The sequence below is a fragment of the Nerophis lumbriciformis genome, linkage group LG03, assembly GCF_033978685.3.
Source record: "Nerophis lumbriciformis linkage group LG03, RoL_Nlum_v2.1, whole genome shotgun sequence".
Classification (NCBI taxonomy): domain Eukaryota; kingdom Metazoa; phylum Chordata; class Actinopteri; order Syngnathiformes; family Syngnathidae; genus Nerophis; species Nerophis lumbriciformis.
In genome coordinates, this window is record NC_084550.2 from 30,227,784 (window position 1) to 30,255,362 (window position 27,579).

Sequence of the window (27,579 nt, forward strand, 5' to 3'; positions counted from 1 at the left end):
TTACGAAGCATCTTTTATTACAAACTGAGCACATTCATGTTTTTTCTTCAGAGTGCATTATTTTGTTCCTCAAATTTTTTTTCACTAATTTTATTTTATTACAAACTGAGCACATTAATAGTTTTTCTCTTGTGTGTATTATTTGGTTTGTTATCAAGTTTTTCACAGAGCAGATTTTATTACGAACTAAGCCCATTAATGTTTTTTCTCCAGTGTGCATTCTTTTGTATAACAAGTTTTTCACAGAGCAGATTTTATTACGAACTAAGCACATTCATTTTTTTTTTCTTCATGGTGCATTATTTAGTTTGTTATCGAAAGTTTCTTGTATTACAAACCGAGCACATTAATGGTTTTTCGCTAGTTTGTAATGTTTTGTTTCTTATCAAGTTTTTCACAGAGCATCTTTTATTACAAACTGAGCACATTAATAGTTTTTCTCCAGTGTGCATTCATTTGTTTGTCAAGTTTTTTACAGAAAATCTTTTATTACAAACTGAGCACATCAATGGTTTTTCATCAGTGTGAATTAATTGGTCTGTTATCAAAACCTTCTTCACAAAGAGTCGTTTATTAACAACTGAGCACATTGTTTTTTTCTACAAAGTGTAATTTTTTGTCTGTTATCAAACGTTTTTTTCACAGGGAATCCTTTATTACAAACATGAGCACATTAATGGTTGTTCCCAGTCTGTAATTTTGTATCTGTTAATAGTTTCTTCAAAGAGAATGCTTTTTTACAAACTGAGCACATTGTTTTTTCTCCAATGTGCATTCTTTTGTTTGTTATCCCATGTTTTACAGAGCATCTTGGATTACAAACTGAGCACTTTAATTATTTTTCTTAAATTTTTATTCTTTTGTCTGTTATCAAAAGTGTTTTCACAAAAAATATTTTATAACAAGCCGAGCACATTAAGGTTTTTCTCCAGTGTGTATTATTTTGTTTGTTATCAAGATTTTCACAGAGCATCTTTTATTACAAACTGAGCACATTAATGGGTTTTCTTTAGTTTGCATTATTTTGTCTGTTATCAAAAGTTTCTTCACATAGAATATGTTATTACAAACTGAGCATATGAATGGTTTTTCTCCAATGTGTATTCTTGTGTGTGTTTTCAGATGACCTCCATGGATAAAAGTTTTGAAAGAAGTCAGTGTTGTCAGTGTGACATGTCTGTGGGTCACACTGTGAAGAGTGGGCCTCCTCCTCTTCAGTGTGTGAAGCGTGTGGCTCCTCCCCTCAAATTTGAGGGGTGATGTGGATCCTCCTCTTCCTTGTTGCAGTGGCTCCTGCTCTACTTTAATCTGAATGTGGCTGTGGGTCATTCTCCTCCTCCTCTTTTTTTAATATGAAGGGGGCTCTGGATCATCAGCCTCGTCTTTGAAAAGTGGGGGATGCGGCTCCTCCTCTTCCTCTTTAATTGGGCGGTGGCTTTAACTCTTCTCCCCTATGATTTGGGGGACTGTGGCTTCTCCTGCTCCATCCTGAAAGCCCACTTTTGCAGATCAGGGAGAATATATCCTTCACAAACGTTTGCAGGACACAAGAAGACAAACACATGCCTAAGAAAAGTTACACACACTCCAAGCATGGCCAGACATTTCATCCGCTCGTCTCACAAACACACATGGCATTGAGCTGCAACAATGCATTAAGGCTGACTGTTGCAAAACTTCAGACATTTTCTAGCATCCAACTTCAAACAACTATTCCTGTAAGCAAGGACTTGCACTTTAGGGATGCATCATGACAAAAGCGCCCACACTTTTCTGAGCCTCTCACCAGCAATGAGGTGCTCTGCTGGAAATTCTTCCACGTCTTCCACAAACTGTAAGGTTCCGTAAGGTGAGCGGCCAGTCGGTACGTGCCGCCGTCGGGCCGAGGTCTGTCCGTCGGTCATGGAGCCCACCGTCATTATCATCATCGCTCGCCTGCAACAGGAAGCTAATAAGCCAAATACTAGAGTCTGTGAATATTGCTTCAAAATACGAATGTTGTAATGATTAATATACAATTGAACACATTGAAATGTGCAAAGGCAGTAAAATATGATCAAACAAGGCGGCAACTAATGAAGAACTTCCCAGTGCATCCCCTCTTTATCAAAAAGGAAAAATCTGGTAGCTGATTTTACTACTTCTGGCGCTGACTCGTGTCCCATATCTAACCATAGGATGAACAAATATACTACAGTACTTAGGCTATAGTGGCAATAAATAGTACAGTGTGGCACAGGGGCCATCTGGGGCCCGTGACTACTTTGTCATTGGCCCTAGGAACATTACAAAAACTAAAAACACCAGCAAAAATTGGGAAATTAACAAGACACACAATGAGAAAAAAACTAAATGTTGACATCAGCCAATAATAAAACCACAAAGCGTTATCTTTAAAAAACAAACAAAAAATGAATTCAAATGTTTAATATATATATATATATATATATATATATATATATATATATATATATATATATATATACAGTATATATATATATATATATATATATATATATATATATACATATATATATATATATATGTATATATATACATGTATATAATATATACATTCAATATATTAATACATATTTAATACATATTATATATATATATATATATATATATATATATATACATATATATATATATATATACACATGTATATATATATATATATATATGTATATATATATATATATATGTATATATATATATATATATATATTGAATATGTATTATTATATTAATACATATTTAATACATATTCTATATATATATATGTATATATATATATATATATATATATATATGTATACATAATACATACATATATTTATATACATGTATGTATATATAATATACATATGTAAATATATATTCAATATATGTATATTTTTTAATATATTAAATATTTATATATTCTACATACATTAATATATACTATATATAAATATATATATTAATCTATATATAATTAAACATACATATATATATATATGTATGTATAATTATATATAGATTAATATATCAATCAATCAATCAATCAATCAATGTTTATTTATATAGCCCTAAATCACAAGTGTCTCAAAGGGCTGCACAAGCCACAACGACATCCTTGGTACAGAGCCCACATAAGGGCAAGGAAAAACTCACCCCAGTGGGACGTCGATGTGAATGACTATGAGAAACCTTGGAGAGGACCGCATATGTGGGTAACCCCCCCTCTAGGGGAGACCGAATGCAATGGATGTCGAGTGGGTCTGACATAATATATATATTTGTATATAGTATATATTAATGTATGTAGAATATATAAATATTTAATATATTAAAAAATATATATTGAATATATATATATATGTATATATATATATATATATATATATATATATATATATATATATACTTTTTTGTCAAAAACTTGAATTTTTAGTTTTAGATTTTGTGTGGGGATAGAAAAAACACAGAATATACAAAAAGCACTTATTCAGATCTACAAAGGAAGGGGGATTAGGTCTTCCAATGTTCAAAAATTATTATTGGGCATCAAATCTGAACAAATTGACCTATTGGAAGATGGGGTTCCCAAAGAATGAATCACTTAATTCTGCTCCCTTGTGGCTGAAATTGGAACTGCAGTCATTAGTTAAACCTTACACATCATTGCTATCTCTACTTTTTACTAAACCAGTTTCTTCTATTAAATCAACAAGCCATAGTGTAGTAGTAAGAAATTATATCAAAATTCTTCCTCAAATTAAAATAAACAATTGAATATTTCCAATGTAACTATGTACTCACCAATGTGTCACAATCATGCATTTATTCCATCGATAACAGGCATAACATTTGTTAACTGGAACTCAAATGGAATTAAATGCATACAAGACATTTATGTCAAGGACAGTCTTGCGTCATTTGAGCAATTGTGAATCAAATTCAATTTGTCCCAATTCAGTTGGTTTTGCTATTTGCAGGTAAGAAAATGTATTAAAGAAAACATTTCAAAGTCTCTACTGGTAAATGAAAAACACCCTCTCTTAGAATTACAACATTTATCACCCACAAGTAAAAAGCTTATCGCCAAATTTGCCAGCTGCTTCATTATGTCCATGACGTCAGCAGACGGTATTAAAGGGGAACATTATCACAATTTCAGAATGGTTAAAACCATTAAAAATCAGTTCCCAGTGGCTTATTTTATTTTTCGAAGTTTTTTTCAAAATTTTACCCATCACGCAATATCCCTAAAAAAAGCTTCAAAGTGCCTGATTTTAACCATCGTTATATGCACCCGTCCATTTTCCTGTGACGTCACACAGTGATGACAATACAAACAAACATGGCAGATAGAACAGCAAATTATAGCGACATTAGCTCGGATTCAGACTCGGATTTCAGCGGCTTAAGCGATTCAACAGATTATGCATGTATTGAAACGGATGGTTGTAGTGTGGAGGCAGGTAGCGAAAACCAAATTGAAGAAGAAACTGAAGCTATTGAGCCATATCGGTTTGAACCGTATGCAAGCGAAACCGACGAAAACGACACGACAGCCAGCGACACGGGAGAAAGCGAGGCCAATATCGGCGATCGCCTTCCAACCAACGATTGGTATGTGTTTGTTTGGCATTAAAGGAAACTAACAACTATGAACTAGGTTTACAGCATATGAAATACATTTGGCAACAACATGCACTTTGAGAGTGCAGACAGCCCAGTTTTCATCAATTAATATATTCTGTAGACATACCCTCATCCGCTCTCTTTTCCTGGGGGTCTGGCGGCAGATTTCTTTGACTTTAACGTTGGAAATGCATCTGCTTTGAGTGTCGCAGGATATCCACACATTCTTGCCATCTCTGTCGTAGCATAGCTTTCGTCGGTAAAGTGTGCGGAACAAACGTCCAATTTCTTGCCACTTTCGCATCTTTGGGCCACTGGTTCAACTTGAATCCGTCCCTGTTCATGTTGTTACACCCTCCGACAACACACCGACGAGGCATGATGTCTCCAAGGTACGGAAAACAGTCAAAAAAAACGGAAAATAACAGAGCTGATTTGACTCGGTGTTTGAGAAAATGGCGGATTGCTTCCCGATGTGACGTCATTGCTCCGAGAGCGAATACTAGAAAGGCGTTTAATTCGCCAAAATTCACCCATTTAGAGTTCGGAAATCGGTTAAAAAATATATATGGTCTTTTTTCTGCAACATCAAGGTATATATTGACGCTTACATAGGTCTGGTGATAATGTTCCCCTTTAAAAGAGCATGGGAACAGGAAGTAAGAACAACAATACCCAAACAGCAATGGGAACGGACACTCTCTCAAATTGACAATTGCTCAATTAACAGCAGACATAGACTCATGCAGTTTAAAGTGATCAATCCTTTTTACTACTCCAAAGTCTTATTACACAAATGTTATCCTGATACATCTCCACTTTGTGATAAATGTCAATCTGCTGAAAGATCACTGTCTCATTCCTTTTAGGAATGTCCAATTATTCAATAATTTTGGTCCAGCATTTTCTTCTTTTACTCGGGGATATATCAGAGAAAACTTGTCCCTGACAGGGATATAATCTTGTTTGGGTGGTCTTCAGAAACACAAAATATATTACAGCTGTGTTGCTGCTCGGGGTGGTCTTGGCCAAAAGACTCATTCTCAAAGAGTGGAAAAGTTCATCTGCAGCCAACTTCAGGAACTGCTTAAATGAACTTGTGAATGTAATGACTCTTGAAAAAATAAGATTTATATACTCTACAAATATGAATAAATGGGAACTAAGCTGGAAACCTTTACTGACATATATTGAATCATATCTTATAGACATTTAAAGAAAGAAGAACAAAACTGCCATCTTTTTTGTAGTTGTAATCCTTTTAGTCAAGACGTGGACTATGGTGTGGTGTGGTTCGTTTTCCCGGAATGCAAAGGAATTGGATCGGACATGGCGTGAAGGTAAATACATGTTTAATCTATCACTATAAAAAGGTACAAACGAAAAGCGCGCACAAGGCAGAGAACAAAGTTGGCTAAGAAAACAAAAACTAGTACAAAGGCAGAACTATGGACATAAAAACGAAAACACTTACTGTGACATGAAAATAGACACACTCACTTGGGATGGCATGGAACTATAACATGGAACGCGTAATCATTCACTGTAAGAAATTACTGTAAAAATACAAAAATAAAATTACAGTTATATACTGTTCTTCTTAAATGCAGTTAAGTGCTGTACATTTTGTTGCATTTTACAAAAAATATCGACCAGCAGTAAGCTACTGCACAACCTACAGAATAATTCAGTATTTTTCAGACTTGTTTCTTAGGTCCGCCCACAATTCGTCCAACCAAGCTTCATTTCGCACGATCTGCTGCTCTCACGCATAACACATACCCAGGTGGAAGAAAAAGTAGTTCCCACTAAACCGTGTCATTTATACAAGATTTCAATAGTACTTCCCATTGTGTTGCTGTTAATGATATTTTACCTCAAAACATGTACTATTAAAGTATCGACATTTTGATTTGAAAATCAATTTTAGAGCATAAAGATCTGGCACTCCTTTTATCGATATTCAAGTATCATTCCCCACATCATATAACTCTGAAGTTGCCAAGTACCGATGGATGGACGAGCGATAAGCTGCTGCCACCTCCAGCTATACAATCACCTAAATCCATCCTACTGGTGTGTTTTTGATAACAAGGTCATTCCCGTGCAATCAGAGTCACTTGTACCTTGATGTGTCATTTTCTGTTTGAATTGCTTTATATATATATTTATAAAGTCCAAAATGACATAGCGTCACAGTCAGCATCACAGACACTATCGTTGACCACATGTACCGCCGCATGCTAGCTAGCTAAGTTTTCTTCATTTTTGTCATAGTGATCAAAATGTCATAGTCATCTCAAAAAGATGATAACTTGCAACATATGTGCTACGACTTGCAGCAATGTATTTGCGTATGTTAGACACATGCTTGTATGTCTAATGCATCGTTTAAGTGTGCTTTCCCTGAATGCACAAGAGTTTTTTCCTACTTCTCAGCCTTCAAAACTCACAGCCGTCGCCATAAATATGGCAAGAGTAGGACTGATCTGTATAGCGCAGAAGGTTTACCTTGTAATATTGTTTCATGTAGCGCGAAGTGCGATGATATACGGGGCCTTCTCCTGCATTTGAAAAGTCATATTACCGAAGGCAGGACAGTTACGTGCCCCTTCAGTCAATGTGAAAAAAGATTTACAGTCAAGTCTACTTTCACATCGCACGTGTCAAGGGAGCACTACGGCTACACTGAACCAAGTTTGACTTGCTCAATAGCAAATTCAAGCAGCTCCTGTGTTATTAACACTGATGATGACTATTGTGATATGCAACTTGAGAATTCAGGATATTCCTGTTATGAAGACATGGAGGTCTACCCCGAAAAAACAGATGAAGGTCAATTTCTCAAACGTTTTATATGAAACTACAAGTGAAATTGCTACTTCCATCCTCTACTGTTCAAACCATCATTGATCACTATCAAGAATTACATGACACAAATCAGTCACACTTGCTGTCCAAACTTAAAGGTCTACTGAAAGCCACTACTAGCGACCACGCAGTCTGATAGTTTATATATCAATGATGAAATCTTAACATGGCAACACATGCCAATAAGGCTGGGCTAGCTTACTAAAGTACAATTTTTAAATTTGCGCGAAATATCCTGCTGAAAACGTCTCGGTATGATGACGTCAGCGCATGACATCATGGATTGTCGAGGACATTTTGGGACAGCATGGTGGCCAGCTATTAAGTCGTCTGTTTTCATCGCAAAATTCCACAGTATTCTGAACGTCTGTGTTGGTGAATCTTTTGCAATTTGTTCAATGAACAATGGAGACAGCAAAGAAGAAAGCTGTAGGTGGGAAGCAGTGTATTGCGGGCGGCTGCAGCAACACAAACACAGCTGGTGTTTCATTGTTTACATTCCCGAAAGATGACAGTCAATCTTTACCATTGGCCTGTGGAGAACTGGGACAACAGAGACTCTTACCAGGAGGACTTTGAGTTGGATACGCAGACGCGGTACCGTGAGTACACTTCCAAACATTTGATCGCTTGCCCGTACGTGCGTGCCGCTATGTGCATGTCACGTACGTAACTTTGGGGAAATATATGTGCTGTATGAACTTTGGGGAGGTGAACGGTACTTTGGGCTGTGGGATTGAGTGTGTTGTGCAGGTGTTTGAGTTGTATTGGCGGGTTATATGGACGGGAGGGGGGAGGTGTTTGTTATGCGGGATTAATTTGTGGCATATTAAATATAAGCCTGGTTGTGTTGTGGCTAATAGAGTATATATATGCCTTGTGTTTATTTACTGCTATTCCTAGCTGAATATCAGGTCCCACCCGCCTCTCACAGCATCTTCCCTATCTGAATCGCTCCCACTGCCCTCTAGTCCTTCACTCTCACTTTCCTCATCCACGAATATTTCATCCTCGCTCAAATTAATGGGGAAATCGTCGCTTTCTCAGTCCAAATCGCTCTCGCTGCTGGTGGCCATGATTGTAAACAATGTGCGGATGTGAGGAGCTCCACAACCTGTGACGTCACGCTACTCGTCTGCTACTTCCGGTACAGGCAAGGCTTTTTTATCAGTGACCAAAAGTTGTGAACTTTATCGTCGATGTTCTCTACTAAATCTTACTAAAACAGAGCAAGAAAAAGGTTTCTCACCTGTGTGGGCTCTCATGTGCAATATCATGTCATTCTTAGTATTGAATCTTTTAACACAAGCTGAGCAAGCAAAGGTTTCTCTCCAGTGTGTGTTCTCATATGTGTGGTCATGCGTTCCTTTCTGGAGAAACTCTTCTTACAAACAGAGCAAGTAAAAGTTTTCTCACCTGTGTGTGTTCTCATGTGTAATATCATGTCATACTTGGTGTTGAATCTTTTAGCACAAGCTGAGCAAGCAAAAGGTTTCTCTCCGGTGTGTGTTCTCATGTGTGTGGTCATGCGTTCCTTTCTGGAGAAACTTTTCTTACAAACAGAGCAAGTAAAAGGTTTCTCTCCAGTGTGTGTTCTCATGTATGTGGTCATGCGTTCCTTTCTGGAGAAACTCTTCTTACAAACAGAGCAAGTAAAAGTTTTCTCACCTGTGTGTGTTCTCATGTGTGATATAATTTCATACTTGGTGTTGAATCTTTTAGCACAAGCTGAGCAAGCAAAAGGTTTCTCTCCAGTGTGTGTTCTCATGTGTGTGGTCATGCGTTCCTTTCTGGAGAAACTCTTCTTGCAAACAGAGCAAGTAAAAGGTTTCTCACCTGTGTGTGTTCTCATGTGTAATATAATTTCATACTTGGTGTTGAATCTTTTAGCACAAGCTGAGCAAGCAAAAGGTTTCTTTCCAGTGTGTGTCCTCCTCATGTGTCTGGTCATGTCACCCTTTGTGGAGAAACTCTTCTTACAAACAGAGCAAGTAAAAGGTTTCTCTCCAGTGTGTGTTCTCACGTGTGTGGTCATGTTAGGTTTTGTGGAGAAACTCTTCTTACAAACAGAGCAAGTAAAAGGTTTCTCTCCAGTGTGTGTTCTCATGTGTGTGGTCATGTTACGCTTTCTGGAGAAACTCTTCTTACAAACGGAGCAAGTGAAAGGTTTCTTTCCAGTGTGTAATCGCATGTGTCTTGTAAAATCATTCTTCTGTCTAAATGATTTCCCACATTCAGAGCAGTCAAAGTGTTTGTTGTTAGTGTGATGTCTCGTATCACCTTTAGAGTCATTTTTACTCTCCAAAGGTTTTTGGATGTGGTCACTGTGATCAGAAGAGTGTGACATCATGTGGTCCATGTCTGACAGTGGAGCAAAGATGCTGTCTGATTCTGACTTTATATCTTCACAATGCTCTCCATCAGCTTCTGTGATGTGTTGACTTACAAGCTCCGCCCCTCTGTTCTCCTCACTTTGACTGTGATGAAGCTGTAAGGACTGAGCTTCATCTTCATCATGAAGCTGCTCCTCTTTAATGTGGGAGGGGGCTTGTAGCTCCTTCTGTCCCACACTGGTGTGCCACTCCTCTTCATGACTCCCCGCTGACACCCGCTGGACGTCTGCAGAACAAATGAGGTGTTACTGTATTGAAGTTTGCAGTATTCAAACTATTGACATGTGAGCTAGGCCAAATAGACAGTGATGGGCAAGCTACCTGGACAATGTAGTAAGCTAAGCTACAAGTTACTCTCAATTAAATGTAGCTAAGCTATCCTCAGAGAATTGTAGCACGCTACACTACAAGCTACACTGCAAAAGTAGCTTGTCACATCAAAGCTACATTTAACAGCATTTTTATAAATATATATATTGGCCCACATGTATAATATCAATGTTTATGTTGTCCATGGAAAGAACTCGTAAGAAGCAAAAGAAAAACAACCAACCATGGATGACAAAAGGACTGAAAAATGCTTGTCACAAAAAATATGCATTATATGGAATATTAATAACACAGACATCTAGAGAGGCAGAAAATAAGTATAAGAAATATGAAAACAAACTAATTGGTATACTAGGAACATGTAAGAAGGAATACTACAGACAATTATTAAAGAAGAACAGAAACAACATGAGAGCAACATGGGGCATCCTAAATAGCATCATTAAAAATGCTGCTAAGAAAGATTACCCCCAGTACTTTCTACATGGAAATACAAATAATGACAATATGAACCAAATAGTTGAACGTTTTAATGATTACTTTGTTAATATCGGAAAAAATGTGGAACAAAGATTTCCAAATGCAGATGATGGGTCAGTTGAGGACTTGAGCGACCTCATAGACAGAAATCCCAATTCCATGTTTCTTAAGAACGTGACAAAAGAAGAAATTATCAAAATTGTAAAACATTGTAAATCCAAGACCTCAACCGACTGTCATGGAATAGATATGGTAGCGATACAAAAGGTTATAGAAGACATTTAGATTTAGACTTAGACTTCCTTTTTATTGTCATTCAAATTTGAACTTTACAGCACAGATAAAAACAAAATTTCGTTACATAAGCTCATGGTAGTGCAGGATAAAAAAGCAATAAGGTGCATATGTAACCTATACGTGTCACAAATCAATGCAATACTGTATATACAGGGTTTTATGGGCTCGTAACAGAAGACTAGGGTTTCGACTTGGAGAGAGAAGGCAGAGCCTAAACTGTAGTTTGCTTGACACCGTGTATTAGACAAATTGTGAGGGACAGCAGATATATACACACAATAAGTTGAATGGCCATTCAACATAAAATAAATCAGGAAAACAGTGACTATATACATACATACAATTCTAATTTCATTAATTAATGTTTCTGGATCTGAATAAATCTCAGTTCAGACTTAGAGTTCTTAGAAAAAAAAAGGATGGCAGTATATATACTGCAGGTTAAAGATGGAAAAAAAATGTAAAGGGTCGGCTCGAGAGCCTCCTACCCGCCCAAACCGAACAGGTGGTGGGGTTCCTGGCTGGAATCTTCCAAGAACACTCCTTGGACTAGATGCTCCTTTCTTTAGCTCGCCATAAAAAAAAAAAAGAAGCCTGGCCAACAGCTTAATGAGAGAAAGAAAAAAAACTCCGGCGCTGGTAGTCGGCTCTCGAGCATACAATCGGTTTGTCTGCTGGCCACTTCCTGCTACGGGCTTATAAGCCCAGCCAATTGGACTGCGGAGGTCACGTGACCAGGAAGCACGCACAGCGCTCAAAGAGTAACTAGAAAGCAAGAGCATACCAGTCAAATTCAAAAAGGTATGAATTTGGCACCTGCATTACACATATATAAATAAATAAATATATATAAATAATATATATAATATATATATAAAATAAATATATATATATATATATATATGAATAAATAAATAGATTACTGTACAGATAAATATATTGCACTTTTTCACATGCGTCCACGTTTATGGATGTATGTTATATTGTCTTTTTTATTCCAGCGAGTTAATCCATTTTGGGGGGAGTTGAGGGGATAATTTAATTATGATGCGTTCAAGAGTCTTACGGCCTGAGGGAAGAAGCTGTTACAGAACCTGGAGGTTCTGCTTCGGAGGCTGCGGAACCTCTTTCTAGAGTCCAGCAGTGAAAACAGTCCTTGGTGGGGGTGGGAGGAGTCTTTGCAGATTTTCTGAGCCCTGGTCAGGCAGCGACTTTTTGCCATCTCCTGGATAGGAGGAAGAGGAGTCCTGATGATCTTTTTCCGCCGTCCTCACCACTCTCTGGAGAGACTTCCAGTCTGAGGCATTGCAGGCTCCAGTCCAGACAGAGATGCTGTTGGTCAGCAGGCTCTCTATAGTGCCTCTGTAGAATGTGGTGAGAATGGGGGGAGGGAGCTGTGCTCTTTTCATCCGACGCAAAAAGTGCATGCGCTGCTGAGCTCTTTTTACAAGAGCTCCTGTGTGTAGAGACCAAGTTATATTGTCAGTTATCTGCACCCCCAGGAACTTGGTGCTGCTTACTATCTCCACCGCTGTGCCGTTGATGTAGAGTGGAGCGCGGCTGGACTGGTGCTTCCTGAAGTCAACGATGATCTCCTTGGTCTTGTTGATATTCAGGACCAGGTTGTTGGTTCTGCACCAGTCAACCAGATGTTTCACCTCCTCCCTGTAGTCCATGTCGTTGTTGTCACGGATGAGGCCCACTACTGTCGTGTCGTCTGCATTCTTCACAATGTGGTTAGTAGTGGACCTGGCGCAGCAGTCATGAATCATCAACGTGAACAGCAGCGGACTCAGGACGCAGCCCTGGGGGGAGCCGGTGGTCAGGGAGATGGCACTGAAAGTGTTGTTGCCCACTCTCACAGATTGAGGTCTGTCTGTGAGGAAGTCAAGCAGCCAGTTGCAAAGAGGGGTACTGAATCCAAGGGGGACCAGTTTGCTCACCAAGTGCTGCGGGATGATGGTGTTGAATGCTGAGCTGAAGTCCAGGAACAACATCTGCACGTGTGTGTCCTTTCCTTCCAGATGTTCTAAGCTCAGGTGGAGTGCAGAGGAGATGGCGTCCTCTGTGGAGCGGTTAGGGCGATAAGCAAACTGGTATGGGTCAAATGTGGGGGGAAGTCTGGAGACAATATATTCCTTTACCAGCCTCTCCAAACACTTCATTATGATGGTGGTGAGTGCAACGGGGCGGTAATCATTGAGGGAGGAGATTATGGATTTTTTTGGCACTGGAATGATTGTGGCCGTCTTAAAACATGATGGTGCCACAGCCTGGGTCAGCGAGATGTTGAAGATGTCTGTGAGAACCCCAGCCAACTGGTCTGCACATCCCTTAAGCACCTTGCCCGGAATGTCATCAGGTCCCGGTGCTTTCCGGGGGTTCACTTTCCTCAGGGTTTTCCGGACATCCGCTATATCCAGGTTGAGCTCATCAGGGCGAGGGATAGATTTTCTCGCCGGAGTGGTGTTAAGTTCCTCAAACCTTGCAAAGTAGTTGTTAAGGTCATCTAGGAAGCTGATACTGTTGTCACAGGGACAGGGGGCAGCTTTAAAGTCCGTGATGACATGTATGCCCTGCCACATTCGTCTAGTGTTTGTAGGGTTCTCGAAGAAGTCCTGCACTTTCTGACTGTGAGCACGCTTTGCAACCTTAATGGCAAGGTTCAGGTTAGCTCTGGCTGAATTTAATGCCACCATGTCGCCAGACTTGAAAGCCTTGTTCCGAGCCTTCAGCATTGCACGTACCTCACTGTTCATCTAGGGTTTCTCGTTGGCCCGGGTGGGGATGTTCTTGATCACACTGACATCCTCCATGTACTTCTGAATGTATGCGGACACAGACTCTGCATACTCCTCCACACGTGTGGTGATTTTCGGTGGCGGCTGCTTTGAACATGTCCCAGTCTGTGGTTTCCCTGGGTAAATAAAATGGCCTGCATTTTATAGTTAATAGTTCAACATCAGGAGAGCAGTGACGTGATACTATTTTCCCATTATTGCACCAGTTGTTATTGACGTATATGCAAACACCACCGCCTCGGGATTTACCAGTGAGAGTTCCGCTCCTGTCCGACCGAAACATAGTTAGCCCCTCAATGCTAACTGCCTCGTCCAGAACGGTTGGTTTCAGCCACGTTTCTGTTAGAAATATGGCGCAGCAGTCTCTCATCTCACGTCTTGCATTTAAATCCAGCTTCAGGTAGTCCAGTTTGTTCTCCACGGAGCGGACGTTTGAAAGCAGGATGGAAGTGTCACCGCCTGCTGCCATCTTGTGGTTTGTGTTCAGTATGCCTTTGTTGGTGCAGCAGACCTGGTTCTTATTGTTTGTCTTCTTCCCAGAGTTCCTGTGTTTTCCTGTGGGCGGAGTTGTGAGACGTGCACAGCTGTGTCCAATCAGCCTCACACTATTTAAGCAGCACCTCTTCAGCTGGATGGCACTCGGCAATTCCACTCCTCTTGTATGAAGATTCCTATGCTCCTTGTATTTATGCTTCTTACCTTCTTGGCTATTTCCAGTGCCATCCAGCTTGGTATGTACTATGTTAGTTTGCACGTCTTGCAACTCCGACCCAAGTTTAGTTAGCTTTGTATATTAGCTTTTGTTCTTTTTGTCACGGTGCTCTTTTTCGCACCGTCGCTTTTTGTTACATTCTATTTTTGGATTATTGTTGTGAGTGCTTTTTGGTTTAGTAAAGAACTATTTACTCACATTCCATCTGCATCCTTGGGTTCCTCTGTTCTACTTTTTAATTGAACTGTGACAGAATTGCCGAGTCAATTATGGAACCCGCAGATGAGAATCAGATCCAGCGGGCCCTCATGGCCCATGGTCAACGAATAAGTGATCATGAACAGACTTTGTTGAACCTGACAACGCTTGTGCAGGAGATGCATACACGCTTGTTGGTCCCTCCCCCGCTCCCAGGCTCAGAGGCTACACAGGGGCCAGCATACCACATCCGCCCAGGTATGAGGGGGACTTTGGACAATGCAGACTTTTTTTATATCAATGCTCTTTAGTTTTTGCACAGCAGCCTCACACATATACGACAGACTCCGCCCGTGTGGCATATGTACTCAGTTTACTGGCTGGAAGAGCAGCACGCTGGGCTATGGAGGTGTGTGAGAGCAAACCCGAACTTCGTTCCAGCCTACCCCTGTTTTCTGCTGAGCTGCGCAGCGTCTTCGATCACCCAGTGAGGGAACGAGAGGCAGGAGGCCGCCTCCTCGCTACACGCCAGGGGTCCTCCTCTGTGGCAGACTATTCAGTCTCCTTCCGGATCCTGGCAGCGGAGAGTGGCTGGGGGGAGAGAGCATTACGGGGAATATTTTTGGCTAGTCTTAGCCCCCGTATCCAAGACGAGCTGGCTGTCCGAGATGAGACCCAGACCCTCCAGGAGCTCATCTCGCTCTCGATCCGATTGGACAACCGCCTACGAGAGCAACACGCCCAGAAGGGGAGGGGTCCTCCATCCACCAGAGGGCAGTCACCTACCAGCTTCACACAATCTACGTCCAAGCCTCTGGTGTGGTCGCTTCCGCTTTCTGACTGCAGTGCTCCGGAGGAGGGGCCAGAGGGGGCCATACCTATGCAGCTGGGTGGCAGCCGCCTGTCATCAGCAGAGAGGAGTCGTCGGCTGAGGTTGCAGCTATGTCTGTACTGCGGAGCTGCAGACCACGTCGTTGTTCGCTGTCCTGCGCGCCCCAAGGGGGGCCGTTCCACTTCCACCGGAGATCTTCCACGGGGGAGTTTGCCACCTTCGCCGCCTGCTCCTGTGGCAACGTCTGCATCTTCTACGGTGGGAAGACTTCAAGTGGAAGGTACTCTGTCATGGGTGGGGGGTTCTTGCCCTATTAAGGCACTAATTGACTCAGGGGCTGATGAGAACATTATTGACAGTGGGCTTGTGGAGTCTTTAAATATTCCTTCTGTGTGTATTGAACGTATTAAGAATGTTAGCTCACTTGACGGGCGCCACCTGGCTAATATTACTCATCAAACACATGCCACATCCCTCCTTACTTCTGGTAATCACCGTGAGGAGATTAATTTTCTGATAATGCCTTCTCGTTCAGCACCCGTAATTCTTGGACTTCCATGGTTGCGACGACACAGTCCCAGTATAGACTGGACCACACCTAAGATTACTAATTGGAGTATTTTCTGTCATAGTCACTGTTTGCGTTCCGCTTCTTCTCCCACTAAACCTGTCATTCTATTTGCCCCCTGATCTTTCACTGATTCCTGACGAATATCACTCCCTTAGTGATGTTTTTTGTAAAGACCAGGCTATGTCGCTACCCCCCCACCGCCATTGACCTCCTTCCAGGGTCTCCACTACCTTCTTCGCGGCTGTATAATATTTTGCGCCCCGAACAGCAGGCAATGGAGGAATACATCTCCTCATCTCTCACCGCCGGACACATTCGTCCCTCTTCCGCTCCGGTAGCGGCAGGGTTTTTCTTTGTTAAGAAGAAGGATGGTGGGTTGCGACCGTGTATAGACTACCGAGCCCTAAACAAGATTACTATTAAGAATAAATACCCTCTTCCACTGCTAGAATCTTCATTTGCTCCCCTGCATGGGGCGGTAGTATTTACGAAATTGGACCTACGTAATGCGTATCACCTCGTGCGCATTCGTGAAGGTGATGAATGGAAGACTGCTTTTAACACACCGCTTGGCCACTTCGAATATTGCGTCATGCCATTCGGCCTCACAAATGCTCCTGGTGTTTTTCAATGTTTAATTAATGATATACTCCGTGACATGATAGGCCGTTTTGTGGTAGTCTACTTGGATGACATACTTATTTTTTCACGCTCCATTGAATTACACCATCAGCATGTCCGTTTGGTCTTACAGAGACTTTTGGAGAACCGTTTATTTGTCAAGCCCCAAAAGTGCACTTTTCATTCGCCCACAGTGTCGTTTTTGGGATTGATTGTTGAGAGGGGGCAGGTTAAGCCAGACCCGGCTAAGGTCCAAGCGGTTGCAGACTGGCCAACACCGTCCTCCAGGAAGCTGCTGCAGAGGTTGGGGTTTGCTAATTTTTACCGGCGTTTTATTAGGGGCTTCAGTAAAGTAGCTCAACCGTTAAATAAATTAACGTCCGCTAAGGTTCCTTTTGTGTGGTCTTCGGAGGCTGACCACGCTTTTCGACGCCTTAAATGCCTTTTTACCTCCGCTCCTGTGTTAGTCCACGCTAATTCTGATCTCCCCTTTTTTGTCGAGGTGGACGCATCGGACACCGGGGTAGGGGCTGTTTTGTCCCAGCATTCCAGTTCCGATCAGAAATTGCACCCCTGCGCCTTCTTCTCCAAACGCCTTTCCCCTGCGGAGAGGAACTATGATATCGGGAACCGAGAGCTTCTGGCAGTGATCCTCGCCCTTCAAGAATGGAGGCACTGGCGGGAGGGTGCCAAACACCCCTTCATCATTTACACGGATCATCGGAACCTAGCCTACCTCCGCTCTGCCCAGCGTCTCAATCCCCGCCAGGCCCGGTGGTCCCTCTTCCTCACAAGGTTTGACTTCTGTATCACTTTTCGCCCTGGCTCACTCAATGGAAGGCCTGATGCCCTGTCTAGGATGTTCTCTCCTCCTACAGAAGACACTCTCCCAGAGACTATCCTTCCTCAGTCCCGGATCCTTGGCGCAGTACAGTGGGAGGTAGAGAGACGTGTGTCAGAGGCTATCAAGGACTCCCCATCACCTGCTGGATGTCCTCCTGGCCGCCTTTTTGTGCCAAGAACTCTACGTGCAGAGGTCTTGTCGTGGGCTCACACCTCCAAGATTGCCTGCCATCCAGGTGCCAGACGCATGGAGTTCCTGCTCACACAGCGGTTCTGGTGGCCTACCATTCACACTGACACTAAGAAGTTTGTGGCTGCATGCCCTGTTTGCGCCAGGAGCAAGGCTTCCCATCAAGCTCCTGCGGGGTTGCTGCAGCCCCTTCCCATCCCCTCCCGTCCATGGTCGCACATCGCTCTGGACTTTGTCACAGGTCTACCCATCTCCAGGGGATTTTCTGTCATCTTCACTATAGTAGACAGATTCTCTAAATTCACACACTTTGTCCCCCTTCGCAGACTTCCCTCTTCCCTGGAGACCGCCAAGCTTCTGGTCACCCATGTGGTTCGACTTCACGGGATCCCCATGGATGTGGTGTCAGACAGAGGTCCTCAGTTTTCATCCGCTACATGGAGATCCTTCTGTAACTTGTTAGGGGCCACTGTCAACATGTCATCAGGGTACCACCCACAATCTAATGGACAGTCGGAAAGAGCCAACCAGGACTTAGGGGCGGCTCTGAGATGTGTTTGTCACCAGCATCCATCACTGTGGTCCACCTATCTCCCATGGGTGGAGTATGCCCGTAACACCCTCATCTGTTCATCTACTGGCCTGTCTCCTTTTCATGTGGTGCATGGTTTCCAACCTCCCATCTTCTCCTCTCAAGAGGTCGAGTCCACAGTTCCCTCCGTGACTACCTTCCTGCGCCGTGTGCACCGTGTGTGGCGTGATACCTGTGCCGCCTTGTCTCGCACGGCCAGTCGGAACCAGATCATGGCAAATCGCCATCGCAGACCAGCTCCCGACTACAAACCCGGCCAGAAGGTTTGGTTATCATCTAAAGACATTACACTGCCAGGAGAGTCTAAGAAACTGGCACCTAGGTTCATCGGACCATACGAGGTGAAGCAGATGATCACTCCCGTCACAGCTCGACTCAAGGTACTCAAGTCTTTTAAGTCTTATCCGGTCTACCATGTCTCCCGCCTAAAGCCCGTTGAGTCGAGCGACCTTAGCCCTCCACCAGTGTCTCCCCCAGCTCCTCAGCAGGTGGAGGGTCATCCAGCCTATACTGTCAACACCATTTTGGACACCAGGAAGCGGGGCAGGGGGGTGCAATTTCTGATCGACTGGAAGGGTTACCCGCCAGAGGATCGTTCTTGGATTTCACGTTCCCTTATTATTGATAAATCACTCATTTCTGATTTCTATCATAGATTTCCCGGTAAGCCAGAAGGTCCGCCAGGTGGCGTCCGTTGATTAGGGGGGGAATACTGTCACCGCCTGCTGCCATCTTGTGGTTTGTGTTCAGTATGCCTTTGTTGGTGCAGCAGACCTGGTTCTTATTGTTTGTCTTCTTCCCAGAGTTCCTGTGTTTTCCTGTGGGCGGAGTTGTGAGACGTGCACAGCTGTGTCCAATCAGCCTCACACTATTTAAGCAGCACCTCTTCAGCTGGATGGCACTCGGCAATTCCACTCCTCTTGTATGAAGATTCCTATGCTCCTTGTATTTATGCTTCTTACCTTCTTGTCTATTTCCAGTGCCATCCAGCTTGGTATGTACTACGTTAGTTTGCACGTCTTGCAACTCCGACCCAAGTTTAGTTAGCTTTGTATATTAGCTTTTGTTCTTTTTGTCACGATGCTCTTTTTCACACCGTCGCTTTTTGTTACATTCTATTTTTGGATTTTTGTTGTGAGTGCTTTTTGGTTTAGTAAAGAACTATTTACTCACATTCCATCTGCATCCTTGGGTTCCTCTGTTCTACTTTTTAATTGAACTGTGACAGGAAGGAAGCGGCGTTCTGTGGGGATTAGCCTTTAGCTTTGTTGTTAGCCCCGCTCGGCATCCCCGCTTCTGCTTCCGATCACACCGCCTACGTGTCTTCCGTTGACGGTCCCCGCTGGTACTTGACTCCGCTGCTTCAAAGGCCGCTGGATGTAGCCGGCGAAGTATTCCCATGCTAGCGAGGAGGTCCAACATACACGCATCTTTCAGTCCAAAACGGCCCGATCTATCCACAGCCAGAATTGTCTGGCGGTCGTATGTGACCATTTCAGAACCTCTGACATATATCAGCAACGTATCATTTCTAACCAACAAATTCCCTGACAAAATGAAAATTGCAAAAGTCGTACCAATTTATAAGAATGGAGACATACACCAGTTTACTAACTACACACCAGTTTCATTACTTCCACCATTCTACAAAATCATGGGAAAATATTCAATAGCTGATTAGACTTATTTATTAACAAAAGTGGGACGCTGATGGAGAACCAATATGGACTCCCAGCAAATATCTCGACATCTGGTCAACATATGTAATAACAAGTGTACCTAAGATATTGAAATGAATCAAAACAATGTATATAGATAGGTAGGTAGGCATATAGGTAGATAGATAGATAGATAGATAGAGAGAGAGAGAGGGAGAGAGAAAGAGAGAGAGAGAGAGAGATCGTAATAACTTGAAGTAAATAATGAAGATTGAAATCCAAAACAAATTTACTAAAAGCTTACCTTTTTTATATTTGCATAGTATGTATATGTTATTAATGTTGTAAATATAAATCTTTATATATTTAAAAATGCTGGTCCTTTTTCAAAAGTTGTCAAGAAGGTCACACATACATATGTGTGTGTGTGTGTGTGTGTGTGTGTGTGTGTGTGTGTGTGTGTGTGTGCGTGTGTGTGTGTGTGTTCTTGAGACATGAAGAAGGAAAAGTATCTTCCATATGAGGAGGTGTGAACAAGTGATGACATAAATCATGGTCCCAATAACATTGCATCTAATACTAGAGTATGTGAACATTGCTCCAAAGTCAGGATTTTTTGTTGATTTAATGTGCATAAAATATTAACATTGACAGGTGGAAAGGCAGCAATATATGATAAAACAAGACGGCAGCTAAAGAAGGACTAAAGAAGGAATTCCCTATTCACCCCCTCTGGCCAACATATGTAATAACAAGTGTGAGTAAGAAATTGAAATGTGCCTCCTTTGGCCAAAATGTATAAAATAAATATGTATATAGAGACATACTGTAATAACTTTAAGTAAATTATGAAAATTAAAAACCAATTACAAACAAAACATTTACAACAAAACTTATTAAAATTAACTAAAAGCTTACCTTTTTTATATTTGCATAGTTTGTATGTATTAATGTTGTAAATACACATCTTTATATATCTAGAAAGGGTGGTCCTAAAGAGGTAGGCACTGTCACATCTAATAGAGAGCCAAATACTAGAGTCTGTGAACATGGCTCCAAAGTCAAGATTTGTTGTTGATTTAATGTGCATACAAAAGTGAACATTGACAGGTGCAAAGGCAGCAATATATGATAAAACAAGACGGCAGCTAAAGAAGGACTTCCCTATTCATCCCCAAAAAACCTGCCAGGTGAGCAGCTGATTTTACCACTGATTTTGACCACTTCTGGTGCTGACGTAAGACAACCCGCGTGTTTTTTTTTATGAAATAAGTTTATTTCCATCATATAATCAACCATCAACCATTCTGTGTGACCAGTTTAACAGTACAGATGATACATATTTAACAATCATACACATTTACACACAAAAAGAAAAGAAAAAGAATGACAGAAAAAGTAATATGCTGAAGCCAAAGCTTATATTTGGGGGGATTACCCCCAATACTTCTTAGACACAAATAATGACAACATAAAGGAAGTAGTTGAAAGCTTCAAAAATTACTTTGTAAATATTGGACTAAAATTGGAAGAAAGGATTCCAGACCCAGTTTCAATTGAGGACTATAATGATACCCATCCATCCATTTTCTACCTCTTATTCCCTTCGGGGTCGCGGGGGGCGCTAGAGCCTATCTCAGCTACAATCGGGCGGAAGGCGGGGTACACCCTGGACAAGTCGCCACCTCATCGCAGGGCCAACACAGATAGACAGACAACATTCACACTCACATTCACACACTAGGGACCATTTACTGTTGCCAATCAACCTATCCCCAGGTGCATGTATTTGGAGGAGGGAGGGGCCTTATCCCCAGGTGCATGTCTTTGGAGGTGGGAGGAAGCCGGAGTACCCGGAGGGAACCCACGCAGTCACAGGGAGAACATGCAAACTCCACACAGAAAGATCCCGAGGCCGGGATTGAACTCACGACTACTCAGGACCTTCGTATTGTGAGGCAGACGCACTAACCCCTCTTCCACCGTGCTGGTATAATGATACCATAGTGTGAAATCCCAACTCCATGTTCCTCAGTAATGTGACACAGGAGGAAATAGTTATAATCCTGTAATCTAAGACTTCAACTGATTGTAATGGAATTGATATGGAAACCATAAAAAAGGTTCTAGAAGAGATCTCAGGACCATTCATGAATATTAGTAACCTATCATTTCAAATACCCAAGCACAATGAAAATAGCTACAGTTGCACCAATTTATAAGACTGGAGACAAACACAAATTTACAAATTATAGACCTGTTCTTTACTTCCACAGTTTTCTAAAACCATTGAAAAACTGTCCAATAACAGATTAGAGTTTCACAAACAAACATAGAATACTAGAAGAGAACCAATATAGATACACAGCTATTATTTCAACTTCAATGGCTTTAATTAAAATGACAGAAGAAATGAGCAATGCAATAGATAGTAAAACAATGTGCAGCATCAGTGTTGTTGGATCTAACTAAAGCATTTGACACAATTAATCACAATATTTTCATCAAAAAACTAGAACGATATGGCATCAGAGGGTTGGTCTTAAACTGGATAAGAAGTTATTTAACCAACAGGAAACAATACACAATACAACAATACACAATACACAATACAGGCCAACACACTTCTACAACAATACTAGGACCTAAATTATTCAATCTCTATATGAATTACATTTGTAAAGTTATAAAAGATTTAAAGTTAGTATTATTTGCAGATGATACAACAGTGTTTTGTTCAGGAGAGAACACACAGAAGATAATACAAATAATAACAGAAGAAATTAACACATTAAAAAGATGCTTTGACAATCTTTGAATCTCAGTAAAAGTAAAATAATGCTATTTGGTAACAGTAGAAAAGAAAGTCAAACACAAATACAAATAGACGGAATATAAATTGAAAGAGTAAATGAAACCAAATGTCTAGGTATAATAATAGATGATAAAATGAACTGGAAATCTCATGTAAAAAATATACAACATAAAGTAGCAAAAAACACGTCAATAATGAATAAAGCAAAACATGTTCTAGACCAAAAATGACTTCATATTCTCTACTGCTCACTAGTGTTACATATCTGACTTATTGTGTAGAAATATGGGAAATAACAACAAAAGTACACTTCATTCATTAACTGTGTTACAAAAAAGATAATTTATAATAATACATCATGTTGGATATAGAGAACATACAAACACTTTATTTATTGAATCAAAAATACTGAAATTCCACGACATAGTGAATTTGCAAACACCTAAAATGATACACAAAGCAAACTATAACCTGCTAGCCAAGAATGTACAACAATTCTTCTCAACTAAAGAGGAGAAATATAATCTTAGAGAAAAATGTAATTTAAAACATTTGTATGCACGTACAACACTTAAGACCTTCAGTATATCAGTATGTGGAATTAAATGATGGAATGGATTAAGCAAAGCAATCAAACAATGTACTAATATGATCCACTTCAAGAAACTCTTCACACTTAAAGTGTTTACAAAGTACAAAGAAGAAGATAAACATTCTCAATTTATTTCATCCATCATTCATTTTCTACATCATCTTACTCATCTCACTATATGAAATATAACTTACTTCACTCATTATTATTTATTTATTTTTTATTGTGATTACTTATGGAGTATATTGTGAATACATTGAGAACAGGAAGTGAACAAAAGTGTGAGCAACTGTTATGTAAAAGAAAAGGGGTAGGATTAAATAAACTCTGCTTCTTCCTAATCCTTTTCCAACATGTTGAATAGAGAAACTGGAAATTGTGATGTATCATGTTGTATGCATGCATGTGTGATGTATCATGTTGTATGCATGCATGTGTGATGTATCATGTTGTATGCATGCATGTGTGATGTATCATGTATCATGCATGCGAGTGTGATGTATCATGTTGTATGCATGCATGTGTGATGTATCATGTTGTATGCATGCATGTGTGATGTATCATGTTGTATGCATGCATGATGCATCATGTTGTATGCATGCATGTGTGATGTATCATGTTGTATGCATGCATGTGTGATGCATCATGTTGTATGCATGCATGCATGTGTGATGTATCATGTTGTATGCATGCATGTGTGATGCATCATGTCGTATGCATGCATGTGTGATGCATCATGTTGTATGCATGCATGTGTGATGTATCATGTTGTATGCATGCATGTGTGATGTGTCATGTTGTATGCATGCATGTGTGATGTATCATGTTGTATGCATGCATGTGTGATGTATCATGTTGTATGCATGCATGTGTGATGTATCATGTTGTATGCATGCATGTGTGATGTATCATGTTGTATGCTTGCATGTTCCAAATAAAGTCAAAGTCAACTCAACTCAACTCAACTAACACTTGGTGGACATTCAAGCCACAAAATGCAAATGGAGTATTGTTGGTGTATTTTGGATGGTTATAGAGGACCTCCCATTGGCTCCATTGCAAGTGGACTTTTATTTACATTTATGAGTTAGAATTAGGGCTGGGTTAACCACTGGCTAACCCTAGGATATATGGAATATACTGGATATATCGTGGGTTTGTCTCTGTGTGATATAGAAAATGACTATATGGTGATATTGGAGTATACGTTCTCACACAGTTGCTTTTAGCTGCAGGCATTACACTACAGGCTCTTCCCACTCTTTCTTGTCTCTCCTTCTCACAGAGACATAAAACAAGCGCACCTTCTTACATACGTCACATACTGTCACGTGTGCAACGTCATACGCTCTCACGGAGCAGACAGGTAGCGGCATGGTAACGTTAGCTGTGGTGCTAGTGGTAATACGAGAGAAAGAAGGTGCCAATCTGGTAATAAATTAAGGCAGAATTAATTCCCAAAAAAACAGCAGGGGGTCCATCGTCTGGCGGTGGTTTGGTTTCAAGCGGGTAGATGGTGAACAAGTATGCGGCATGAGCGTTGCTACAAAAAGTAGCAGCACTGCTAATGTAGCATCATTTGAAAAGTCACCCGCTAGAGAATAAAGAGTGCTTGAAACTCTGCATGTCAACATCTCCGTTCAGTGCCACACCCACAAAATGCCCAAGCAACCATTTCCAGATCAACACCGTATGAAACAAATAGTCAACAACAGAAGGAGATAACGTCCGCAGGAACCTACCACATAGTGAAGGAGCAGCTCATTTCTATTTGACACTTATTGAAATATCTTGTGTGACATCATGCACAAAAGTGCACTTTATTTGTTTTAAACTATTGTAGTGGCGTTCTGTACAAAAATGCACTCTAATTGAGTGTTGTTTTGATACGTCATCTTAGTGACATCATGCACAAAAGTGCACTAATAGCTTGTTTTAAAATGTCTCTGACAATCTTGTACTTTCTGTTTTGAAATGACATGAATGTTTGTGCCACTGCTTAATAACTGTTTAATATATACACTTTTGCTAAATTGACTAAGTTGTGATTTCCCTTTCTGCATGAAAGTTTAAAGGCCTACTGAAATGCGATTTTCTTATTTAAACGGGGATAGCAGGTCCATTCTATGTGTCATACTTGATCATTTCGCTATATTGCCATATTTTTGCTGAAAGGATTTAGTAGAGAACATCAACGATAAAGTTTGCAACTTTTGGTCGCTGATAAAAAAAGCCTTGCCTGTACCGGAAGTAGCAGATGAGTAGCGTGACGTCACAGGTTGTGGAGCTCCTCACATCTGCACATTGTTTACAATCATGGCCACCAGCAGTGAGAGTGATTTGGACCGAGAAAGCGACGCTTTCCCCATTAATTTGAGCGAGGATGAAAGATTTGTGGATGAGGAAAGTGAGAGTGAAGGACTAGAGGGCACTGGGAGCGATTCAGATAGGGAAGATGCTGTGAGAGGCGGGTGGGTCCTGATATTCAGCTGGGAATGACTAAAACAGTAAATAAAAATTTGACATATATATACTCTATTAGCCACAACACAACCAGGCTTATATTTAATATGCCACAAATTAATCGCGCATAACAAACACCTCCCCCCTCCCGTCCATACAACCCGCCAATACAACTCAAACACCTGCACAACACACTCAATCCCACAGCCCAAAGTACCGTTCACCTCCCCAAAGTTCATACAGCACATATATTTCCCCAAAGTCCCCAAAGTTACGTACGTGAGACTTTTTGAGACTTTTATTAGTAGGTTGCACAGTGAAGTACATATTCCGTACAATTGACCACTAAATGGTAACACCCGAATAAGTTTTTCAACTAGTTTAAGTCGGGGTCCACTTAAATTGATTCATGATACAGACATATACTATCATATATACTATCATCATAATACAGTCATCACACAAGATAATCATCAGGGTGTATACATTGAATTATTGACGTGACATGCACATAGCGGCACGCACGTACGGGCAAGCGATCAAATGTTTGGAAGCGTACTCACGGTACCGTGTCTGCGCATCCAAATCAAAGTCCTCCTGGTAAGATTTTGTTGTCCCAGTTCTCCACAGGCCAATGGTAAAGATTGACTGTCATCTTTCGGGAATGTAAACAATGAAACACCGGCCGTGTTTGTGTTGCTAAAGTCGGCCGCAATACACCGCTTCCCACCTACAACTTTCTTCTTTGCTGTCTCCATTGTTCATTGAACAAATTGCAAAAGATTCACCAACACAGATGTCCAGAATACTGTGGAATTTTGCGATGAAACAGACAACTTAATAGCTGGCCATCATGCTGTCTCAAAATGTCCTCCACAATCCGCGACGTCACACGCTGACGTCATCATACCGAGACGTTTTCAGCAGGATATGTTTAAAATTGCACTTTAGTAAACTAACCCGGCCGTATTGGCATGTGTTGCAATGTTAAGATTTCATCATTGATATATAAACTATCAGACTGCGTGGTCGGTAGTAGTGGGTTTCAGTAGGCCTTTAAAAGTAGCTTATATTAATGCAGTATGAAGAAGAATGTTTTAATGTAGACACATAGAATCATCATACTGCTGTGATTATATGCATCAAGTGTTCATTCAAGGCTAAGGCAAAATATCCACATATACAGTGGGGCAAAAAAGTATTTAGTCAGCCACCGATTGTGCAAGTTCTCCCACTTAAAATGATGACAGAGGTCTGTAATTTTCATCATAGGTACACTTCAACTGTGAGAGACAGAATGTGAAAAAAAATCCAGGAATTCACATTGTAGGATTTTTAAAGAATTTATTTGTAAATTATGGTGGAAAATAAGTATTTGGTCACTTCAAACAAGGAAGATCTCTGGCTCTCACAGACCTGTAACTTCTTCTTTAAGAAGCTCTTCTGTCCTCCACTCGTTACCTGTATTAATGGCACCTGTTTGAACTCGTTATCTGTATAAAAAACACCTGTCCACAGCCTCAAACAGTCAGACTCCAAACTCCACTATGGCCAAGACCAAAGAGCTGTCGAAGGACACCAGGAAAATAATTGTAGACCTGCACCAGACTGTGAAGAGTGAATCTACAATAGGAAAGAAGCTTGGTGTGGAAAAAATCAACTGTGGGAGCAATTATCAGAAAATGGAA

General features: G+C 41.0%; 1 protein-coding gene across 4 annotated transcripts in view; it reads right to left on the reverse strand.

Moving 5' to 3' along the window:
• Positions 1-989: 989 nt before the first annotated feature.
• LOC133582738 (uncharacterized) overlaps positions 990-27,579 on the reverse strand; it is a 214,199-nt gene continuing 187,609 nt past the window's right edge. The window contains exons 5-7 of one of the 4 annotated variants that reach the window (XM_061936812.1): positions 9,950-10,122; positions 1,787-1,935; positions 990-1,525 (exon numbers count right to left, since the gene is read on the reverse strand). In XM_061936812.1, coding sequence (XP_061792796.1) covers positions 1,510-1,525; positions 1,787-1,935; positions 9,950-10,122 — 338 coding nt within the window. In that variant the 3' untranslated portion in view covers positions 990-1,509. Of the gene's footprint in view, positions 1,526-1,786; positions 1,936-8,460; positions 10,123-27,579 lie in introns of those variants that run through there. The other 3 variants (XM_072912830.1, XM_072912829.1, XM_061936771.2) reach the window with 3 other exon arrangements.